The sequence below is a fragment of the Pseudorca crassidens genome, chromosome 20, assembly GCF_039906515.1.
Source record: "Pseudorca crassidens isolate mPseCra1 chromosome 20, mPseCra1.hap1, whole genome shotgun sequence".
Lineage (NCBI taxonomy): Eukaryota > Metazoa > Chordata > Mammalia > Artiodactyla > Delphinidae > Pseudorca > Pseudorca crassidens.
In genome coordinates, this window is record NC_090315.1 from 14,298,321 (window position 1) to 14,315,921 (window position 17,601).

Sequence of the window (17,601 nt, forward strand, 5' to 3'; positions counted from 1 at the left end):
TTGGGCAACTGAGCTCATATCTATAGCCACGGTAATGATTTTCAAACACCTAACAAGGAAGTTCTGAGAGTTGAGTTACTGGGATATTGGTGAGGTCTTGGAAAGGGACAAAGGAGCTGGTTCTAACCAAACAGAGCTAGGACCCCAGAGGGGTGGGTGATGAAAAAGAACAGGCAGTGATGTGGCTTATGTCCCTCCTCTCCTACTTACTGATGTAAATGTGATCACCTCACTGAGCTCTACTTTCTCTGTCCATAAAGTGGGGCTCACAATCATTCCTACCTGGCATGGTTGCTATGAATTGAGACCAAAGCACAAAGGAAGGCACAAAGTAAGTCTTCAGTAAACATCAGCTGTCATTTCTAACACCATGGTTATTATAACTTACAGGGGCTCCCTCCTTTTGAATACCCACAGAGATTCTCAAGGCATAAGCCAACTGCCGGACCAGGAAACAGAGAGGCTGGGAATGGGCATGTATAGAAGGAGGGCCTCAGAATTCTAGCCATCTGGATTTCAAGTGAGCCCTGATCTGGATCCCTCTGCCTCTGATGGTGTCTCAACCCAATTTCCTTAAGGCTTAATATTCCAAGGACCTCTGGTCTCCTTCGGCCACACTACAGACCAGACACCTGGCCACTGGAAGCCTTGCATAAAAACCTGAGAAATACTTTTTTCACACATTTCTTTCCCTTAATGACCTGTCTGGAAATCTATGGCTTGGGAATTCACATAACTAATTCTTACATTTGTAGCTCTAAGAAAATGAAACACATACACCTCTCAACTCCTGGCCATATAAGTGCACATTTTCTTGCCTGCGCCTCTCTGACCCAAGCTTCCTAGAGAACCCCTGTTAAAGTGTTCAAGGGTTCATCCATTTATTCAGAGTCATGTTATGCCCACAGTACTGGCCAAAACAGAACGAAGAGTAATACTACACAATAATAGTAATAATGGATATTTACTGACCATTTATTCTGAGCCAGACACATGCTAAGAACATGACTGTCTTTCATCCTCACCTCAACTCTTGTTTTAGCACCCCCATCTTGTAGATGAGAAAATACATTTGGGAAGGTGATGCCAAGGTGACAGAGCCAAGATCTGAACCCAGGTCCCTCTGCCTCGAAAACTGGGAGGAACTTTTACCCACAACCCTCTACTATCTCTCCAATGCTGCCTATCTTCTTCTTCCCCCTGTCCCTGGCTTTCAAGATCCCTTTCAGGACCTGCCACACAAGGCTAGGAAACCTCATCCCCTCCATCCATCTTCTGAACTAGCTCCCCATGACCATGAAGCCATCTCTCAGGTCAGCTCCATATCTAAAGATCTTTCCAAGGTGGGATAAGCCTTCCTGACTTCAGGGAGTCTTCACCTTTCGAGCTCTCCCACCTCCATCTGGCACTGGATCACATGGGAAGGACCTCCCTGGTACTCCATTTTCCTGACTTAGTCCCTGAGTTTTTAGTTTTTGATGAGAAGGAAGAAGAAATATAGTGACTGAAGATTAGGGACAGAAAGTTAAGGACTTGCATCCCAGGTGTGGTACAGTTGCCTGGGCAATATGCCTCCTCCTCTGTAAAAGAGGGATTACAGGGCTGTTGAGAGGATTTAGGGAGACAATGAATATAAAGCACCTGACAGAGTCTGCCCATAGTAAGCACTCAGTATGTGACTCGATGATTGGTGTTTTTCTCCCTTCTCCTCCAGCAGAGTTGGCCTACCCCTTTAGCCCTACCCTGATGCTCTCAATCGCTGTTGTTCAGGCCTTGCAGGGTAGCCAGAGGCATCTGGGACAGAGAGAAGCCTTGTCTAGTCCCTCCCCCACCCCAGAGTACTGCCAGGGCTAAGGGACACAGCTTCTCCTCTGGTACTGCCAGGGGACATGACAGAAGAGCCCCAAGGGTTGGGCTCAATGAAGGACCTTGTTCTACTGCAGTGAAAGGGGAGAGTGGTTTTGGAAGAATGGAGGCTGACCCTAGGGAAATGTGTGTTCATGTGTCTGCACAGCGGTGAACTGGGAAGGGTGGGCCTCCCATGACTGGAAAGCATCAGAGAGAACTGGAACTGGTCCAAGGAATCTGCACAGCCTCAGGCCCCTTGGGGTGAGCCCAGCAGGGGCTGCAGATGATAGGTAGGGATGGAACTTCTAGTTTCCTGCCCAGGGCAGAAAAGTCTGGCCCAGAGTTGAGGCACAGCAGAGGCCCAATGAATACCTGCACAGCTGAACCCTGATGGTCCCCTGGAAGGTAGTGGTGTCTGTGTGTGTATAATGTGCCCTGTCTAGGATCCCTTGACCTCAGGTCTCTCTGTCTCATGTCCTAGCAGAGTATACTGAGTAAAGAGTACAAGTTCAACTGGCAAACTTGCCTGGATTCGAAATCTAGCTCTGCCTCTAAGACTAGGTCAACATAACTGTGGGCCAGTCCTTTAAACCTCTCTGAGCCTTGGTTTCCTCTTCTGTACAATGGGGGTAGTTAAAAGCCCCTACATCACAGGGTTATTGTAAAGATTCAATGAGACAATCGTGCAAAGCACCTGATCTGTGTTAAGTGCTCCATGCATTTCAACTATTATTGTCATTGCTGATGGTTGAAGATCTAAAGCCTACGCTATTTCGGGGCTGGAGGGAGCAATTCACACAGGAGGGCACATCTGGTCTCCCCCTTCAGATGTGGGGAATTTCATGCAGTTATTTACCAAAAACAGACACGTCTCTGGTTCCTCTGAGCTAGAGGCACAACAAGCAATGATGAAATTCTGGAGGTGGGCGGATGGGGGAGGGCACTGGGGAATGCTGTGATGTCAATGACTGCTGTTCACCAAGCTGCAAACCTGGACTCCAGAAAGGATGAGGGAGACTGCATATGAGTGCTCTCCTTGGCCAGGTGACCAGAGCTAAGTAGGTCATGACCCTGGTTGCTGGCAAATCACAGGAGCCAAATATATCTTGGAGACTGCCATAAGAGCAAATCCATTTTTACATGCTGGGCTGTTGCAACAATCGTGGCAGCCTGAGGCACCAGCCAGAGGGGATGCGTTTTGGCTCCAAACATGCCCCTCTATGCTTCATCCCATCTCACACAAACATAGGGGAGGGCAAGGGGGTTCACATTTTTGTTTGATGAACTGTGTTAGTAGAGCTTGAAAGGGGAGGGTGGAGGCATTAGAGTTGAGCTTGGGTGACTCACTCACCCACAGCCCCTTCTTGACCTCGGTTTCCCCACCCAGATTCGATGAGCCAGAGAGGGCAGGGCTTAAACCTGCTGGATAGGGGGACTCTGACTCAGAGGACAGGCGGAGGGAAGAAATGCAGGAAATGTGGCCCAGGAAGCTATAGGACCAGGGAGGGAAGGAGATTTCAGCTTCCCCGGCCCCACCCTTCTGGTCCAAGTCAGCATGGGAAGTGGGGTGGGTTGTAGGATTACTGTAATAGCTCCAAGCAGGCAGAGAAGACAGCACTGAGAGAAGGAACAGGGATAATGACAAGGGGAAACCTGGGGCTTCTCCTTCCCTGTTCCAGAGACCCTTGGGTGTTCCTTTTCTGTTCCCAGGTTTTATCTCAGACTCTGCTTCCATGAAACCAATGCTGGCTGCCCGGGCTGGGGGACTTCCCTACACCCTCTTAGCTGCTTGAGATGAAGGGACACAGCCCAGACCAGAGCCTCTTCCATGCCCCTCTTCTCTCCACTCCCAGTAGGTCATGTGACAGTACCTTCACCATCTTCCTGGGCCCACCCAGAATCAAGTGTCAGCATCAAAACTAGTAGTTCTCCACTGGATGCACACAAGGGCCAAGTAGGGAGCTTAAAAAACACCAAAGTCTCTGGAGATAGGACCGAGGCCTCAGGTTCTTTTTATAAAGTGACTCTGACATGAAGCCAGCATTGGAACCCACTCACCGAGATTGAGCTCTCTGCATTCCCTGGCCCTTTCTGAGAAGGAGATGGGTGGGTAGGCAGCTCTGACCCAAACCTGAACCCAGGGTCTCCCTGGGAGAACTGAAGGAAGTAGCAGGATTGGATGGGTGGGACATGGAGTATAAACCCAGAAAAAGGCAGAGGATCTGCCTCACTGTTCGGCCCTCCTGGCCTGATGGGATCTGAAAAGCTGAAGAAGAGCTTCAGACCCTGTTATAGGCAACCCTTATCCAGAATTGGTAGACCAACTGAACTGAAGATTTGGTTTGTGGGGTAAGTGTGCATCTTGGTGGGAAGGAGGGACAGGTTCGCTGAGGGGCCCACCCCATAAAATACTAAGGGCTACTGATGTACTTGGAGAGTATCTAGAACAATCCCCGTACTGTCTAGTGAATCCTCAGGCCCAAGAGGGATGGGGCTGGCCCACGTCACAAAAGGTGTTAGTGGCAGAGCTTGATCTAGAACTCCTGGGTGTCCTGATTCCTATTCTCATGTCCCATGACAAATGAATCATCAGTAAAGCATCATCTCTCAAACTGCCTGGTCAGCAAGAGAACTTGGGTACCCACTACCAGGCCTATCCTCTCAGGACTCTGATTGAGTGGGTCTGGGTTAGGGGCCCAGAAATCTGGATTTTAGGTCACATTCTCCCCCATCAGGTGATTCTGATGATGCAAATTTGGGAAACACAGTGGGATGGGAAAGCCGTAATGAACAGAGGATGCAGAGCTCCTCCAAGCCCTCCAAAAGGATGCAGGCCTCCAAGCCCAGGAAGCAGCTCCTTCCTTCACAAATAAGGCAGGGCAGCTGCTCTACCTGAGGTTGGGAGGGAGACAGGAGACACAGTCTTGGAGTCCCCATGTCTATTAGGAAGAGGCCTTCAAGGCCCCACAGGATTTACCTCTGTGATCACTTCTCTCTCCAGTCATGCTCTGCTCTAATCCTGGCAGGCTTCCTGCTGACTCTGGAACACACCATGGCCCTCCCTCTCTTCCCTCATTTTAAGTTTTCCCTAACTCTCCATCCACCTAAGTACCAACTTGTTTTCCTCTCACCACCTGACATGGGGCTATGGTTAAAGACCTTGATTCATATATTCATTCACTAGTCAACTCATTCCACAGCAGTTCTCAAGGACAGGCATTAACCACAATATCTTAATGTAAACGGTCTGAGATGGGTCTCAGGCATAAAGTATACCATGGTATAAAGTGTACCATGTCTTTCAAGGGCAATGTGGTAACAACAAATATTTTAAACGTACATAACTTCAAACTAGCAGTCCCACAGAATTCTAGAAATTTATCCTAGAGATGCTTAAAGGGTACTCATTACAGCACTGCTTATAAGAGTAAGACAAAACATACCATGCAGTAGAGCCTACTGATCAAGAGGAAGAAATTTAAAGTCAAATTCCAGCTCCACCTCTGACCAGTTGTACAACCCAGGGCAAGCCACTAATCTCTGCAGACCTCAGTCTTGTTTGTAAATGGGGGAGTTAAAAGACCTTCCTTACAGAGCTGTTGTGAGGGTTACGAGTAATAAAGGTAGTAAAGCACTGCCTGATACACAGGTCAGGCTCTGTTACCTTACTACTCTTACAATCAAGCAGCCATTAACAACAATGAGGTATACACGTATGTGCTGAATAAGGAATGATCTTCAAGTAATACTGTTAAGTGAAAAAAGCAAATTGGTTAATATGTGCAATGTTCTTTGTGCTAAAACAATCAAAACAATGAAAAAGCTGGAGGGAGAACTTGTATGTGCTCATACATGCACAGAATATCTCATAAAACATACACAAATTGGGAACCTGGAAGTCTGGAAGGGGACCTCACTTTTTACCTTTCATATGGTTTGATTTTACCACAAATTTTGAAAACAAAAGCAAAAACTAAAAATGCTCTAATAAATAAACAGCAGTAAGCACGGGTGTGATTCTGATATACAGTCAGGATTGGCACCCAGTGCTCACCCAACTCCCTGCTCAGGATGGGGTGGTGGGGATGTGTGACCAAGCTTCTTAAGACACTGGCCTGCCCCAAAGGAGCCCCCACTCTAGGGGCAGAGCCATACCACAACCCCAGAATGCTTGCCCTGGTGCTAGAGCAGAGGGGAACCCTCCCTGGCGGGGAGGATGGGAGGGCTGTGAAATAGCTGAGGTCTGGGCTTGCTGGAGCCAAGCTGGGTTCCTGCTGCCCACTGTCTGCGAGACAGGGACTTAAGCTGATGATTCCTGGCCTGAGGAACTGTCTTCCCCTACAGCCATGGTGCTTCTGTGAATTGTACATAAAAACTCAGAAAAATGAAGGTGACTGCTGCTAAGACGGGTAGGCCTGAGAAGAGGAAGGAAGCAGCTCTGGGGGTCCCCAAATCCCAATCCTAGCAGCCCATGCTGATTTCCTCACCTATAAAATGGAGACAACAACATTACCTATCTCATGAGGTTGCTGCGTGGACTAAATGAGTTACTGACAATAAAAATAACAGTTAACATTTATTGAGTGTTTAGTACATGCCAGGCACTGTTCTCAGAGGGGTCGTAACTAACCTAGTAGCACAGTTATCATCTTGATTTTAAAGAAGAGGAAACCAAGGCTCAGAAAGGTGAAGTTACTTGATTATACAGCAAGTGACACAACTGGGATTTAAACCTCGACAGTCTGACTCTAGAGCCACCAAAGAACAGTTTTCAAAGTTACTATACAAGTAAAACCAGTACTTGGCTTGTTGTAGGGACTCAATGTGAACTGTTATCCTGAGGAAGAACATGGGAAAGTTTGGACACATGCTACATGGGGTCCTGGGGTCCTCTCCCCAGCTAGCTTTCAGGTGCACATACTCCCCCCTTCTTTGGCCTCCATCACTCCCACCCGTCACCTAGGTCAACACCTCTCCATCCAGCCTTGTGGAGGCCCAGAAGGCCAGAATGGCTTCAGCAGTGCCCCTTGAGATGGTTCTCTGGACTAACTCCTAGCTAGACCTGGGGCCTGAGGGAGAGGTTCTAGCAAAGCCTAGCTCACCCATCCCAATGTCAACTTCGTGGGACAAAGAGCACTTCTCTACTGAGTGTTCAGGAAACTGATACGGACTATATCTAAATTCAAAACTCTCTTGAAGCTGTTTATGCCTTAGGTGCAACCTACCTTTGAGGGGGTAAAGAACAGTGTAAGATGACATGTGAATTTTGGAAGAGTTCTAAAATTTCCTCCTAGCTCTGACGTCCCGTAGCTTGAGAAATGAACTAATGCTCACCTTCCGTCCCCCTTTCATAGGTAATGACTTTAGTCTGTTCCTTTTAGCCACCCAGACCAGCCACCCTACATGATCCTTCCTCTGTTATGGGTAGTTTCTAGTTTGCACTGCACTCCCCCAGGAGCCCCCCATTCCATGTCTGAGGATTTCTGGCAACTAAGCCCCAGAAGAGCCATGATGATGACCTGGGAGGTCAGGGATTTCTCACCTACCAACAAGCCTAGAACCCACATTTCTTAGTGCCATTGCTGGGTAGGCCTCCTCAGACACCTGATATCTGTTCCCGTTCCAGGTCTCCCTCCTGCTGTGCACCCATCGCTGGAGACTCACCAGCACTGTTGGCCTCCGACTCCAGCAGGTGAATGTCATTGCAGTCCGCCAGTGAATGCTCCAGGCAGAGCTGTAGGAAGCGGGCCTGGGTGCGGGTGACCCGCTTCAGAAGTGACAGCAGGGCCACTGTCTGTTCACACTCATTCCAGCCCTTGAACCAGCCAGCGAGGATGCCCACCTGGTCTCGGAACATCATGGTGCCAGGCCTGGGGCCAGGGTGGGGGGGACGGCGGTGGCAAGGGCCAGCGCCGTCACATGGTCTCGGCTGCGGGCTCCTGTTACCTCTCCCCTGAGGGCCAGGGCTTGAGGATGTTCCCTGGCGTGGTGGCAATGGGTGGTGCAGGGAGGAGGACACCTGCTCACATCGGGGGAGGTCTTGGTCTAGCCACTCCTCTCCAGGCTCCTGGAAAAGGAAGCAAGGTCGTCAGAGAGAATGAAGGGGCTGGAACTGGCCTGGTGAGTGTGGGCTGAAGGGGTAAGGAGGCCTCATGCCTTCCTCTTTCAAGGTACCTACCCTGCTGAGCTCCTGGGAGAAAGATGAAGCTAACCAGATACTAAACCAACTCTCCCTCCAATCTCCAGATCCAGAGAAAAGGCTTGATTGGGACTCAGAGACCCAGACAAAGGAGAAGATGCTGCCCCTCAGGTCTGGCTGTCACAGGGCCAAAGGAAGTGGATTTAAAGCAGAGAGTAAGTTGGCAAGATATTCTAGATGGGAAATAGGAGACAATGCACACTGTGGCAAAATATCTGAATTAATGGAGACCTGGCCCCAGGTGACATGACTAAGCAGACATGTGATGCTGAGCACATGCCCTTTCCTTGCTGGTCTCTGGTCACCTCCTTCAGGGGGCTGGGCAGAGTGACTGCTCGCCTGCTAAAAGGACCCTATGGACTCTTTGTATTATTTCAAGCTAAGACCCACAAGGCTAGGATATAGGTGGGTGGTGACCCTGGTGGAGATCTCAGGTATGTGGATAGCTAACTGATCAGTAACTGGGTGCCTAAGGGTAGGGGCAGAGGTCCTTTTCAAAGATCTCCAACATGCTGGGGGGAATCTCATCTGTTCCAACCCAGCTCTCCTACTCTGATCTCTAAGATCCCACCTATCCCTGTTCTGAAGTGAATCTCTCCCTTCTTCTTCATTCCCTTGAAGGTTACTCCTGACCCAGGTCCTCTGGGTTGGGATGTCCCCTTGGCTCCCAGACATGGCAGCTTGTCACTCAGACTCCTAAGAGCCAAGAGGATACCAACCTGAGAAGGCAACACATCAGATGTTAAAAACTCCCAAGCAAGAAAGTGTCCAAATTCCTTTTGCAGGCAGGAACTACACAGGAGCTGTGTCAACTGGGCAGACAACAGGCCTATTCTTCAGTTGACTGGTTTCTGGACACTACTCTTAAGGCTTTTTCTAAGTGTCTCCTGCTCCAGGTCTCCACTCACATTTCCCCTCTGCCTCTCTTGCAACCAGTGCTCTTGGCTCCATCCCCAAACCATTTGGCTCCATCTCCCTCTGGCTGCCAAGAGGACTGAGAACTCCATACAAAGACCCATTGAACCTGCTGGGCTAGGTTTTAGGGAGCTATTGCCATCTCCCTGAATGTCTACGCTCCTGCTGAGGAGGGCTGTGAGGTACAACTGACAATGGCTGTGACTCACCTCAATAGATCCTCAGTGGGACAGTTGAACAGAGCAAACTGGTCTGGCTGTCAATCCCTTTGGATATAAGAAACAAGAGAAAGTGTGTGGGGTGGGGGAATGAAACCTTGCTCCCCCAGCTAAACAAGCCTCCCAGAAATCTTTTCCAAAGACATATCAAATGTTGCCTCCCTGGCTTAAAATCCTCCAATGACTTCCTACCGTATTTAAATAAAATGCCTACAGGGCTCCCTGCAAGACTCTGGTGGCCCCTCCACCCTCCCTGTGTACCAAGCTCTTGTTCACTTGGACCCATCCATGGCTTCCCCCAGACCTATGCATGGCTGGCTTCTACTCGTCACTCAGGTCTCAGCTCAATGTCATTTCCTCAGAGAGATCTTCCCTGACCATCCAATCTAAGGAGTTTCTCTCTGTCACTCTATTAATGCTATTTCATTTATTCTATATAATTTGGCACCCTCAGATATCATCATATTTTTGTTTGTTGTTTCTCTCCTCCCAACAAATGCAAGCTATATAGTTGCGCAGTGCCCAGGACAGTGACTAGGACTTAGAAGGTGCTCAATATATATTTATTGAATGAATAAATGAAAGTGAGCATGGAAGCCACACTTGGGACTTCTACAGCCCCTGGGGAGAAGGTGATAGAAGGAATGGCCCAAAGGATGGTAAAGGGATTTGGAAACCTTGCCCTAAGAGAAAAATTTGAAGGCACTGGGGAAATTTCCCCTGGGGAAGAGAAGACTCAGGAAGAATGGCATAACTGACTTCAAATACCTGAAGGGGTAGCACACAGAAGAAGAATTAGATTTGTTTATTTACTCCAGAGGAGAAAAAGGGTAGATGGCTCTAAGTGAGAGGCACTTAGATATGGGAAATGTTGAAACTCAAGAAAATTCAGTTCTAGTCTTGCCCCAGCCACTCTGTCACTTTAATCTTTAAGCTAGTCTGCTTCCCTTCTCTAGAATGTGTGAGATAAGGAGCGAGACTGACATTTGTCAGACATGACAAATGTGTTTTACCTCACAGGCTAACTCCAATCGATTGGTAGTGGCTGCCCGGAACACTGCAGTGAGAAGGGTCCTGAAGAAATGAAGCAATGGCAATATCCATCACTGGAGAATGACTAATAAATTGGAGCACACCTCATATAAGGGGATGTTAGATAGTAATTAAAAATATGCTTGATCTTGATAGCAGCATACAAACAATATATTTAGATCTACGTACAGTGTTTGATCTTTAACTACGAAGATGGAGGGATGTCCATAAGTACACAGTAATATGTACAATCATGCCATTTTTGTAAAATGAAAAAAAAAGAGCCATATACAAAAGCCCTTATATATCTCATATGTCAATGTCTATGTATGTATGTAGAAAAATGTGCATGCTGTTCATATTGGTTACCTTGAGAGAAGGAGGAATTATTAACACTCTCTTTATATAACTTTGTACTATTTCACTAGTTGCAAATGAACATACATTACTTTTGTAATTTTTAAAGATAAATTTAATTTAAAAAAATTAAGGCTGCATTTTACTTTCTGGCTCAGTGAGAAAGAGTAATGTGATTGATTATCAATGTTTGCCCTGGATACGGGATGGATGAGTGGTAGCTCATGTGCCTGAAAAAAATCAGTTTCCCTTCCCAGCTCCAGCATTTTGTGGCTTTCAGTCCCAAGGAGACAGCAGCTGCCTCAACATAAGGAAGAATTTTAAAATAATGTATCTGTCCAAGAATGGAACTGGCTGCCATATGAGGAGGTAATAAGCTCCCTGGCTGCTGGAAGTGGTCAAGCAGAGGCTGGATGAATATCCCTTGGGAGTGGGAGGGATTCCTTCACTGGGTGGCAACTCATAAGATAGAAGGACATGTTACTATTTCAGAGGGAACAACTGTGATGGGAGGTTTGCTATGCCAACAGCGTTTACGGCAAAAAGATGACCAAATCCACAAACAGACCAAAGTTGTGCACACTCTTTCCTATAAACACTTTTACTGGGTTGTTACTTTTCCCAAGCAACAGCACTCTGCCCCCCAACAGCACTGTGCCCCCCAAATAAACTGCTGACTGAACATTAATCTAGTTTCTTCCCCTGAGCCAAATGCTAGAAGCAAAGCCTTGGGACACAGCAGGATCTCAAACATGATGCTTACAAGGCCAGGTTTTGAATGGAGCAGGCTGGTGAGGACTACGGTGAGCTGGAAAGCACACACCCTGTCTAAAGGGAGAAGTTACTATTTAGCTCTAATCAACTGCTGCCATGTAGGAATTTGGGTCCAGTATTGTTAGATCTTAGATTATTATATACTTTTTTTAAAGAGGAGCCAGAAATCTGGATTTTAAAATAAAATCCCCCTATTTTTAAATGTTGGAAAATAATTCATATTAAAAGAGCAACAATGAACCACTATACAGAACAAACAAAGCCTGGGGCCTGCAGTCCTTAGACCAGATAGACACAAACTGTGATAAGACCACAAGTCCGATAACTATCCCTCTCGAGGGCCTAGAGAAGGTCCTACACGTTTAAGCCACCCCACTGCTCAGGAAACATGATTGGCAGAGAGGATCTAGTGCCCAAGTATGGCTTGGACAGTCCTCAGGAAACACTGGGGCTTTAGGTAACAAACAGTCATGTTTAAGAATAAACTATTAGGGGAGGGACAAATTAGGAGTTTGGGATTAGCAGATACGAACTACTATATACAAAACAGATAAAACAACAAGGTCCTACTGTATAGCACAGGGAACTATATTATCTTGTAATAAACCCTAATGGAAAAGAATATGAAAAAGAATACACACACACACACACACACACACACACTTAACTGATTCACTTTGCTGTACACCAGAAATTAACACAACATTGTAAATCAACTATACTTCAATAAAAATCATCCCTAAAGGAAGTGTTCCTATGTTTTGGACAGGAGAATGCTGGGTGTTTGGTCTGGATGGTGACTGGAGAGGAGAACTGCATGGCTTTCTTCCATCAAAAAGCCAGAGGCCCCCAGCTACCTCCTCTCCTGCGTGCTTGGCAACAGTGAGAAAGGAAGACCTGGCTTGGTGAGACTGGCCAGGGAAGAGGCATCAGCCCTGACTATTTGAAGACATCTTACTGTGGTAGCAAATTACTATGATACATTCTGGTGGATTTGTCTGCCAAACATCCATGCCCATCTTCTGGTACCAGGCCCCTAAATTCCCTTTGGAGAATTAACTGTCTTTCTTGGATCTAGAAGCATACATGGAGTAAAGCCTGGCCAAGGAAAGGCCTCCCTGGACTTTGCTGGAAATATTGGGGAAAATAAGTTCTTGGTTAGGGTTGCTCAGATTATACAACATCTCCTGATATTCCTGGTTGCCACTTCTGCTACCTCACAGTGAGGGCCTACCTCAGAATGAAGCCAATACAGATGAAAGCAGAGTCAAAAGAGGGGAGAAAAAGAGAGACCTGTTCACATCATTTGAAGACCTGTCTCCAGTTAGCCTGAAGCCCCCCATCCCACCTCCCCATCCCAGACTTTTCAGTTACATGGTCCAATAAATTCCTTTTGTGTTGAGGTCAGTTTGAGCTGGGTTTCTACCACTTAAAGTTTCAACTTTAAGCCTTGACTGCTCCCATACAAGAGAATTCACCACTGCTCTAGTCTCCATCCTTATGTGACCAAAAATGACTCCCTGCCTTTGAGAAAAGACACTAGAGGGGAACCCCTATGGTAAAGTCTTTCAAATAGTCCAACAATATGGCTGCCATACTTGGTCTCTAAGAGACCAAGTAACCTTCTTGAGAAGCATCTTCTAACCCTGGAGGGTGCGAAATGGAGTCAAAAGTTGGCTAAGAGGTTCCAGGAAAAACTGTCCACTGGACTCTTTCTTTGGCCCCAGTGAAAAACAGCCCACATACAGGAGGCGCCTCTGGAGGTCAGTTCTCCTTATCCACAAGCAGCACTGTGGAGTGAGACCTGGCTGAACCAGAGCTCTCCTACTGATACCAACTTGCTGTGCTGACCTTTGGCAAGTAACTCAGTTTCTTCCTCAGTGAAGCTTGTTGTAAGAATGAAAGAATATATATAAAAACACCTAGCATGATGCTTCAAATGTCTTCACATCATATATTATTGTATCATGTGCCAGGCCTTATGCTAATAGCTTTCCATGGATGAGCTCATCTGATCTCAAAAACTATAACTACAAATATATATATGTATATAATAGTATTCTCATTTTACAGATGAAGACACTGAGACACAGAGGTCAAGCCACTTACCCAAGACTGCACACAGCTAAGCTGAGATTTTTAAGGCCAAGCAGTCTGCTTCTTCCTGCAAATAATGCTACAGCGTATTTATTTATATTTAATTATATAAACTTATAAATATATATATGTTTATAAGTTTATACATATACATATATTTGTAAGTTTATATATTATATATTTATATATATTTATAAGTTCCCTTCCACTGCCTAGAAAGCTGGACCAAGCTGGACCAAAGCATACACCCTTTAACGCCAACATCTCTGGACAAATAACGGGAGGGTCCTATTAGCCTTCCCACCTAACCCTAGCCTTTCTACAGCATCCACATAGGCCTTGGAGGAGCTTGTTCATTTCATGAGTAAAGTAATAGGCTAGTTACCTAAGGTTAACTCACTATCCCAACTTGAGAAGAACAGGAGAATGTCAGAAGCCAAGGGACCCCAACTTCTCTCTTATGAAAACCAACCATTATTTTCAGAAACTCGTGAAATATGTATACAAAATATGCATATTACTGCCTCAGCCAAGAATGAGGCTCTTGTATGAATGGTCCTGGAGAAGGGAAGGAGAGGAGCGGAGAAGCCAGGCAGGGCCTCCTGGAAGATAACAGAGCCTGGGGAGCTCTGGGAAACCTGCATAATTTGGGGCAAATGATTTTACCTTGCAGTGTCTGTTTTCTCATCTGTAAAATGGGTTTAATAATAGTACCTACTCTCATAGTGTTGTGAGGCATAAATACCCTCACAGACTTGTTACCTAGTATCATCATCCTGGATTCCTCTTTCCCTAATCCCATCATTAACTCCTGTTTTCTCAACATGGAACATGTATATCTGTATCTCCATTTTTACTACCACCACCATATTCAATTCATCATCCTTCTCATCTGGACAAATGTATTGCCTCCTGCTTCCATTCCTGCCCCTGTTTTCCTTGCAGAAACCAGTGAATTTTCTTTACAAACAACCAAACAAACAAATCATGTCACTGTCTTGCTTTAAAAATCCTCTAATAGGGACTTCCCTGGTGGCGCAGTGGTTAAGAATCTGCCTGCCAATGCAGCTGACACGGGTTCGATCCCTAGTCCGGGAAGATCCCACATGCCGCGGAGCAACTAAGCCCGTGTGTCACAACTACTGAGCCTGCACCCTGGAGCCTGCGAGCCACAACTACTGAAGCCCGTGAGCCTAGAGCCTGTGCTCCGCAACAAGAGAAGCCACTGCACGAGAAGCCCGCGCACCGCAACGAAGAGTAGCCCCCACTCGCCGCAACTAGAGAAAGCCCGCGCGCAGCAACAGACCCAACGCAGCCAAAAAAAAAAAAAAAAAAATCCTCTAATAGCTTCGCAATGCTCTTATGTGAAAATGTAAACTCCTTACCATAGCCCACAAGGCCCCACATGATCTGGCCTCTGTCAACCACTCCAAGCCCTTGCCCCTTCTGCTTCACTTATGCTTCAGCCACGAGCTCCTTGATGTTCCTTGAACACATCTCAGGGGTTTTGCACTGGCTGACCCCTCTACCCGAAATGTTCTTCCCCAGATCATCACATGGCTGGTTCCTTCTCATCAATCAGATCTGGGTTCATGTGTGCCCCAATCTTCCTCATCTCCCCAGTAGGAAGGAGTCTTTGGTCTGATATCGTCGTCAAAAACTGTTTCTTCAAAGGCTGCAGCTCTTCCGGAAACACCTAGACTGTAAGATCCACGAGGGAAAGGAAGACTGTGGCTGTATTATTCACGGCTACATTTTCAATTCCTAGAATAGTACCTGGCACATAACAGACCCTCAGTAAGCATCTGTGAAAAATTTCCCCACCTCGCAGCAGTCCTTTCTCCACATGTAACTATGCTTAGATTAGAATGCCCAGCTCTTAGATCTTCCCACAACTGGTGCCTTCTCATCTTTCAGGTTATCAGGCTCAACTGTCACCTCCTCAGAGGCCAATTCTGACCATCCTGTGTACAGTGGCCAACCTCCCACCCCCTTCACACTGTTTTAATTCCTTCATAGCACATATCACTATCTGATTTCTTTTGTTTATATATCTTCCCTCCATCAGAATATAAGACCCAAGAGCTCTAAGACCTTGACTGTTTCATTCACTGCTGTATCTCCAGTACCTAGAAAAGTGCTTTCATAAATTGTTTAATTGCTGGAGACGTTTGAGATGTGCACACTCTACACTGCTGTTCTGTTACTTGCCCTCGACCAGACTCTATTCAACAAATTTACCCTAAAACAAACAAAACAAAACTCTACGCACAGTAATCTACTTAACCTTCTTCTAAAGTTCTGAGTCCTAGAAACCCAAAGCTGAGGTAAGGAACTGAACATGAGTACTCCTGGATTCCACTACCCCAAGGCTATAACCAAACCAGGCCAGTCATCTCATTCCTGTTTCTCCCAGTGAGATCCCAAAGGAAGGTCTGGTGGGGTGAGACCGGCCATAAACTCTCTGGATCCAAACGACCATAGAGAAGAGAATGATTGGGGCTGGGGAACAGTGAAGAGGGGGACTACCATCAACCCTCAGAAAGGTCATGGGATGGAATCACAGTCCTGTCTGGTTTAGCAAGCAAGAGAGTCTCTAAGAGCGCCGCTCACCTAAACATGTCTCAAAGGATCTTCTGTCACCATTTCACACTTATTCAGAGAGGAAACTGTTTTCAAACTGGGGCTCTCAGGAAAGAGTTCTCTTTCCAGTGAGACTGCTAAGAAGGTGGGGTTTAAGCCTACAGTTGCTGAGGGTCATCTTTGTCGTCACAAAGCAGAAACCAGTTGAGGATGAAGCTAAGTCAGTGGAGAAATGGGGAGAGATTACTAGGAAGACTAAACTCCTGGATGCAGGTAGGTCTGGAGCCATCCTAGTTCTGGACTTTTCAGTAACATGAGCCAATTAATTCTCTTTATTTTTATTAAACCAGTTTGAGCTAACATACTGTCACCTATATCTTAGAGTCTTGGTTGATATGAACTTTTTTTTTTTTTGCTAAAACTGAGCACTTATATACAAGGCATTGTTCTAAATACTTTATACATATTAAGTTATTTAATCCTTATAATAGTTCTATGAAGTAAGATACCATTATTACCTTCATTTTTCAACTCTGGAAACTAAGGACCAGAGAAGTTCAATAACTTGTCCTAGGTCACAAAACAGGGGGTAAGCAATGATGTGGGATGCAAATCCTGTCTGGCCCCAGAGTCTGCATACTTGATCACTACACTACAATGCCCCATTGCACCCAACCCTATCTGAACAGAAAATCCAACTCTCTGACCCCAGACACTATCATCCCGGGACGGACAGAGCCCAGAGACCTTCTATCTGTGCCACCTGTCCTCAATTTCATCCTTTGTAAAATGAGGATAATCACAGTTTACCTACCTCATAGAGTTCCTGTGAATATGAGATGAGACAATACATGTGAAGCACTTAAACAGTGACTGGCAGATAATAATTACTCAATAAACAGTGGTCATTAACATTATTACTCTGTGGGTCACTAAAGTGCATCTGGCAAATACAATGCAGATGGAAGAGATCTGTTTTCTTTCACCTCTGTCCTTTAGGTGAAGAGAAGAGATGCCATGGGTTAGAGATGAAGAGTCTTTCTTGTCTTTAACCCACTGCATAAGCTGCATCCTCTGCCTGGAAAGCCACTCATCCTTGTCCCAACTCTTGTGGAACAGCACCCAGAACAAGTACCACTTCTTCTATGAAGTCTCTCCAGATAGAGGGTGCCTTCTCTCACTGCCAAATTTCCACAGTATATAATTTGTACCTCACGTTCTGTCCCGTGTACCTGCCCAACCTCTCTACTGTACTGTGAGCTCCCTGAAGGCCAGCCCCAGTATTTACCTCGTGATCTGTTTATTCTTCTCAAACTTAGAGAGAAACAAAAACCCTTGGAGAAAGTTGAGAGCCCTGTGGAGGCCCCAAACCTACAAAGGCTGAGGAGGGCTGAGAAGCCAACTAGGATGGGGTGAGGCAGATCCCCAGGAATAGGACGTGGGGTAGCTAAGAATCAGGAAACAGCACAAAGAAAAGTTCCAGATGAGAGAGGGTGGGGAAGGCAGCCTCTCCTAGGAGGAGTGGCAAAAGGAGCTGGGTAGAGAGAATAAAAGAGGTGAGAGGAGAGGAGGGGCGGG

At 46.4% G+C, this 17,601-nt stretch overlaps 1 protein-coding gene across 4 annotated transcripts in view; it reads right to left on the reverse strand.

The window, feature by feature from the left end:
- SAMD4B (sterile alpha motif domain containing 4B) overlaps positions 1-17,601 on the reverse strand; it is a 37,362-nt gene that overhangs the window by 16,192 nt on the left and 3,569 nt on the right. For 2 of the 4 annotated variants that reach the window (XM_067719441.1, XM_067719444.1), the window contains exons 2-3: positions 9,172-9,228; positions 7,513-7,915 (exon numbers count right to left, since the gene is read on the reverse strand). In XM_067719441.1, coding sequence (XP_067575542.1) covers positions 7,513-7,708 — 196 coding nt within the window. In that variant the 5' untranslated portion in view covers positions 7,709-7,915; positions 9,172-9,228. Of the gene's footprint in view, positions 1-7,512; positions 7,916-8,026; positions 8,211-9,171; positions 9,229-14,825; positions 15,142-17,601 lie in introns of those variants that run through there. The other 2 variants (XM_067719442.1, XM_067719443.1) reach the window with 2 other exon arrangements.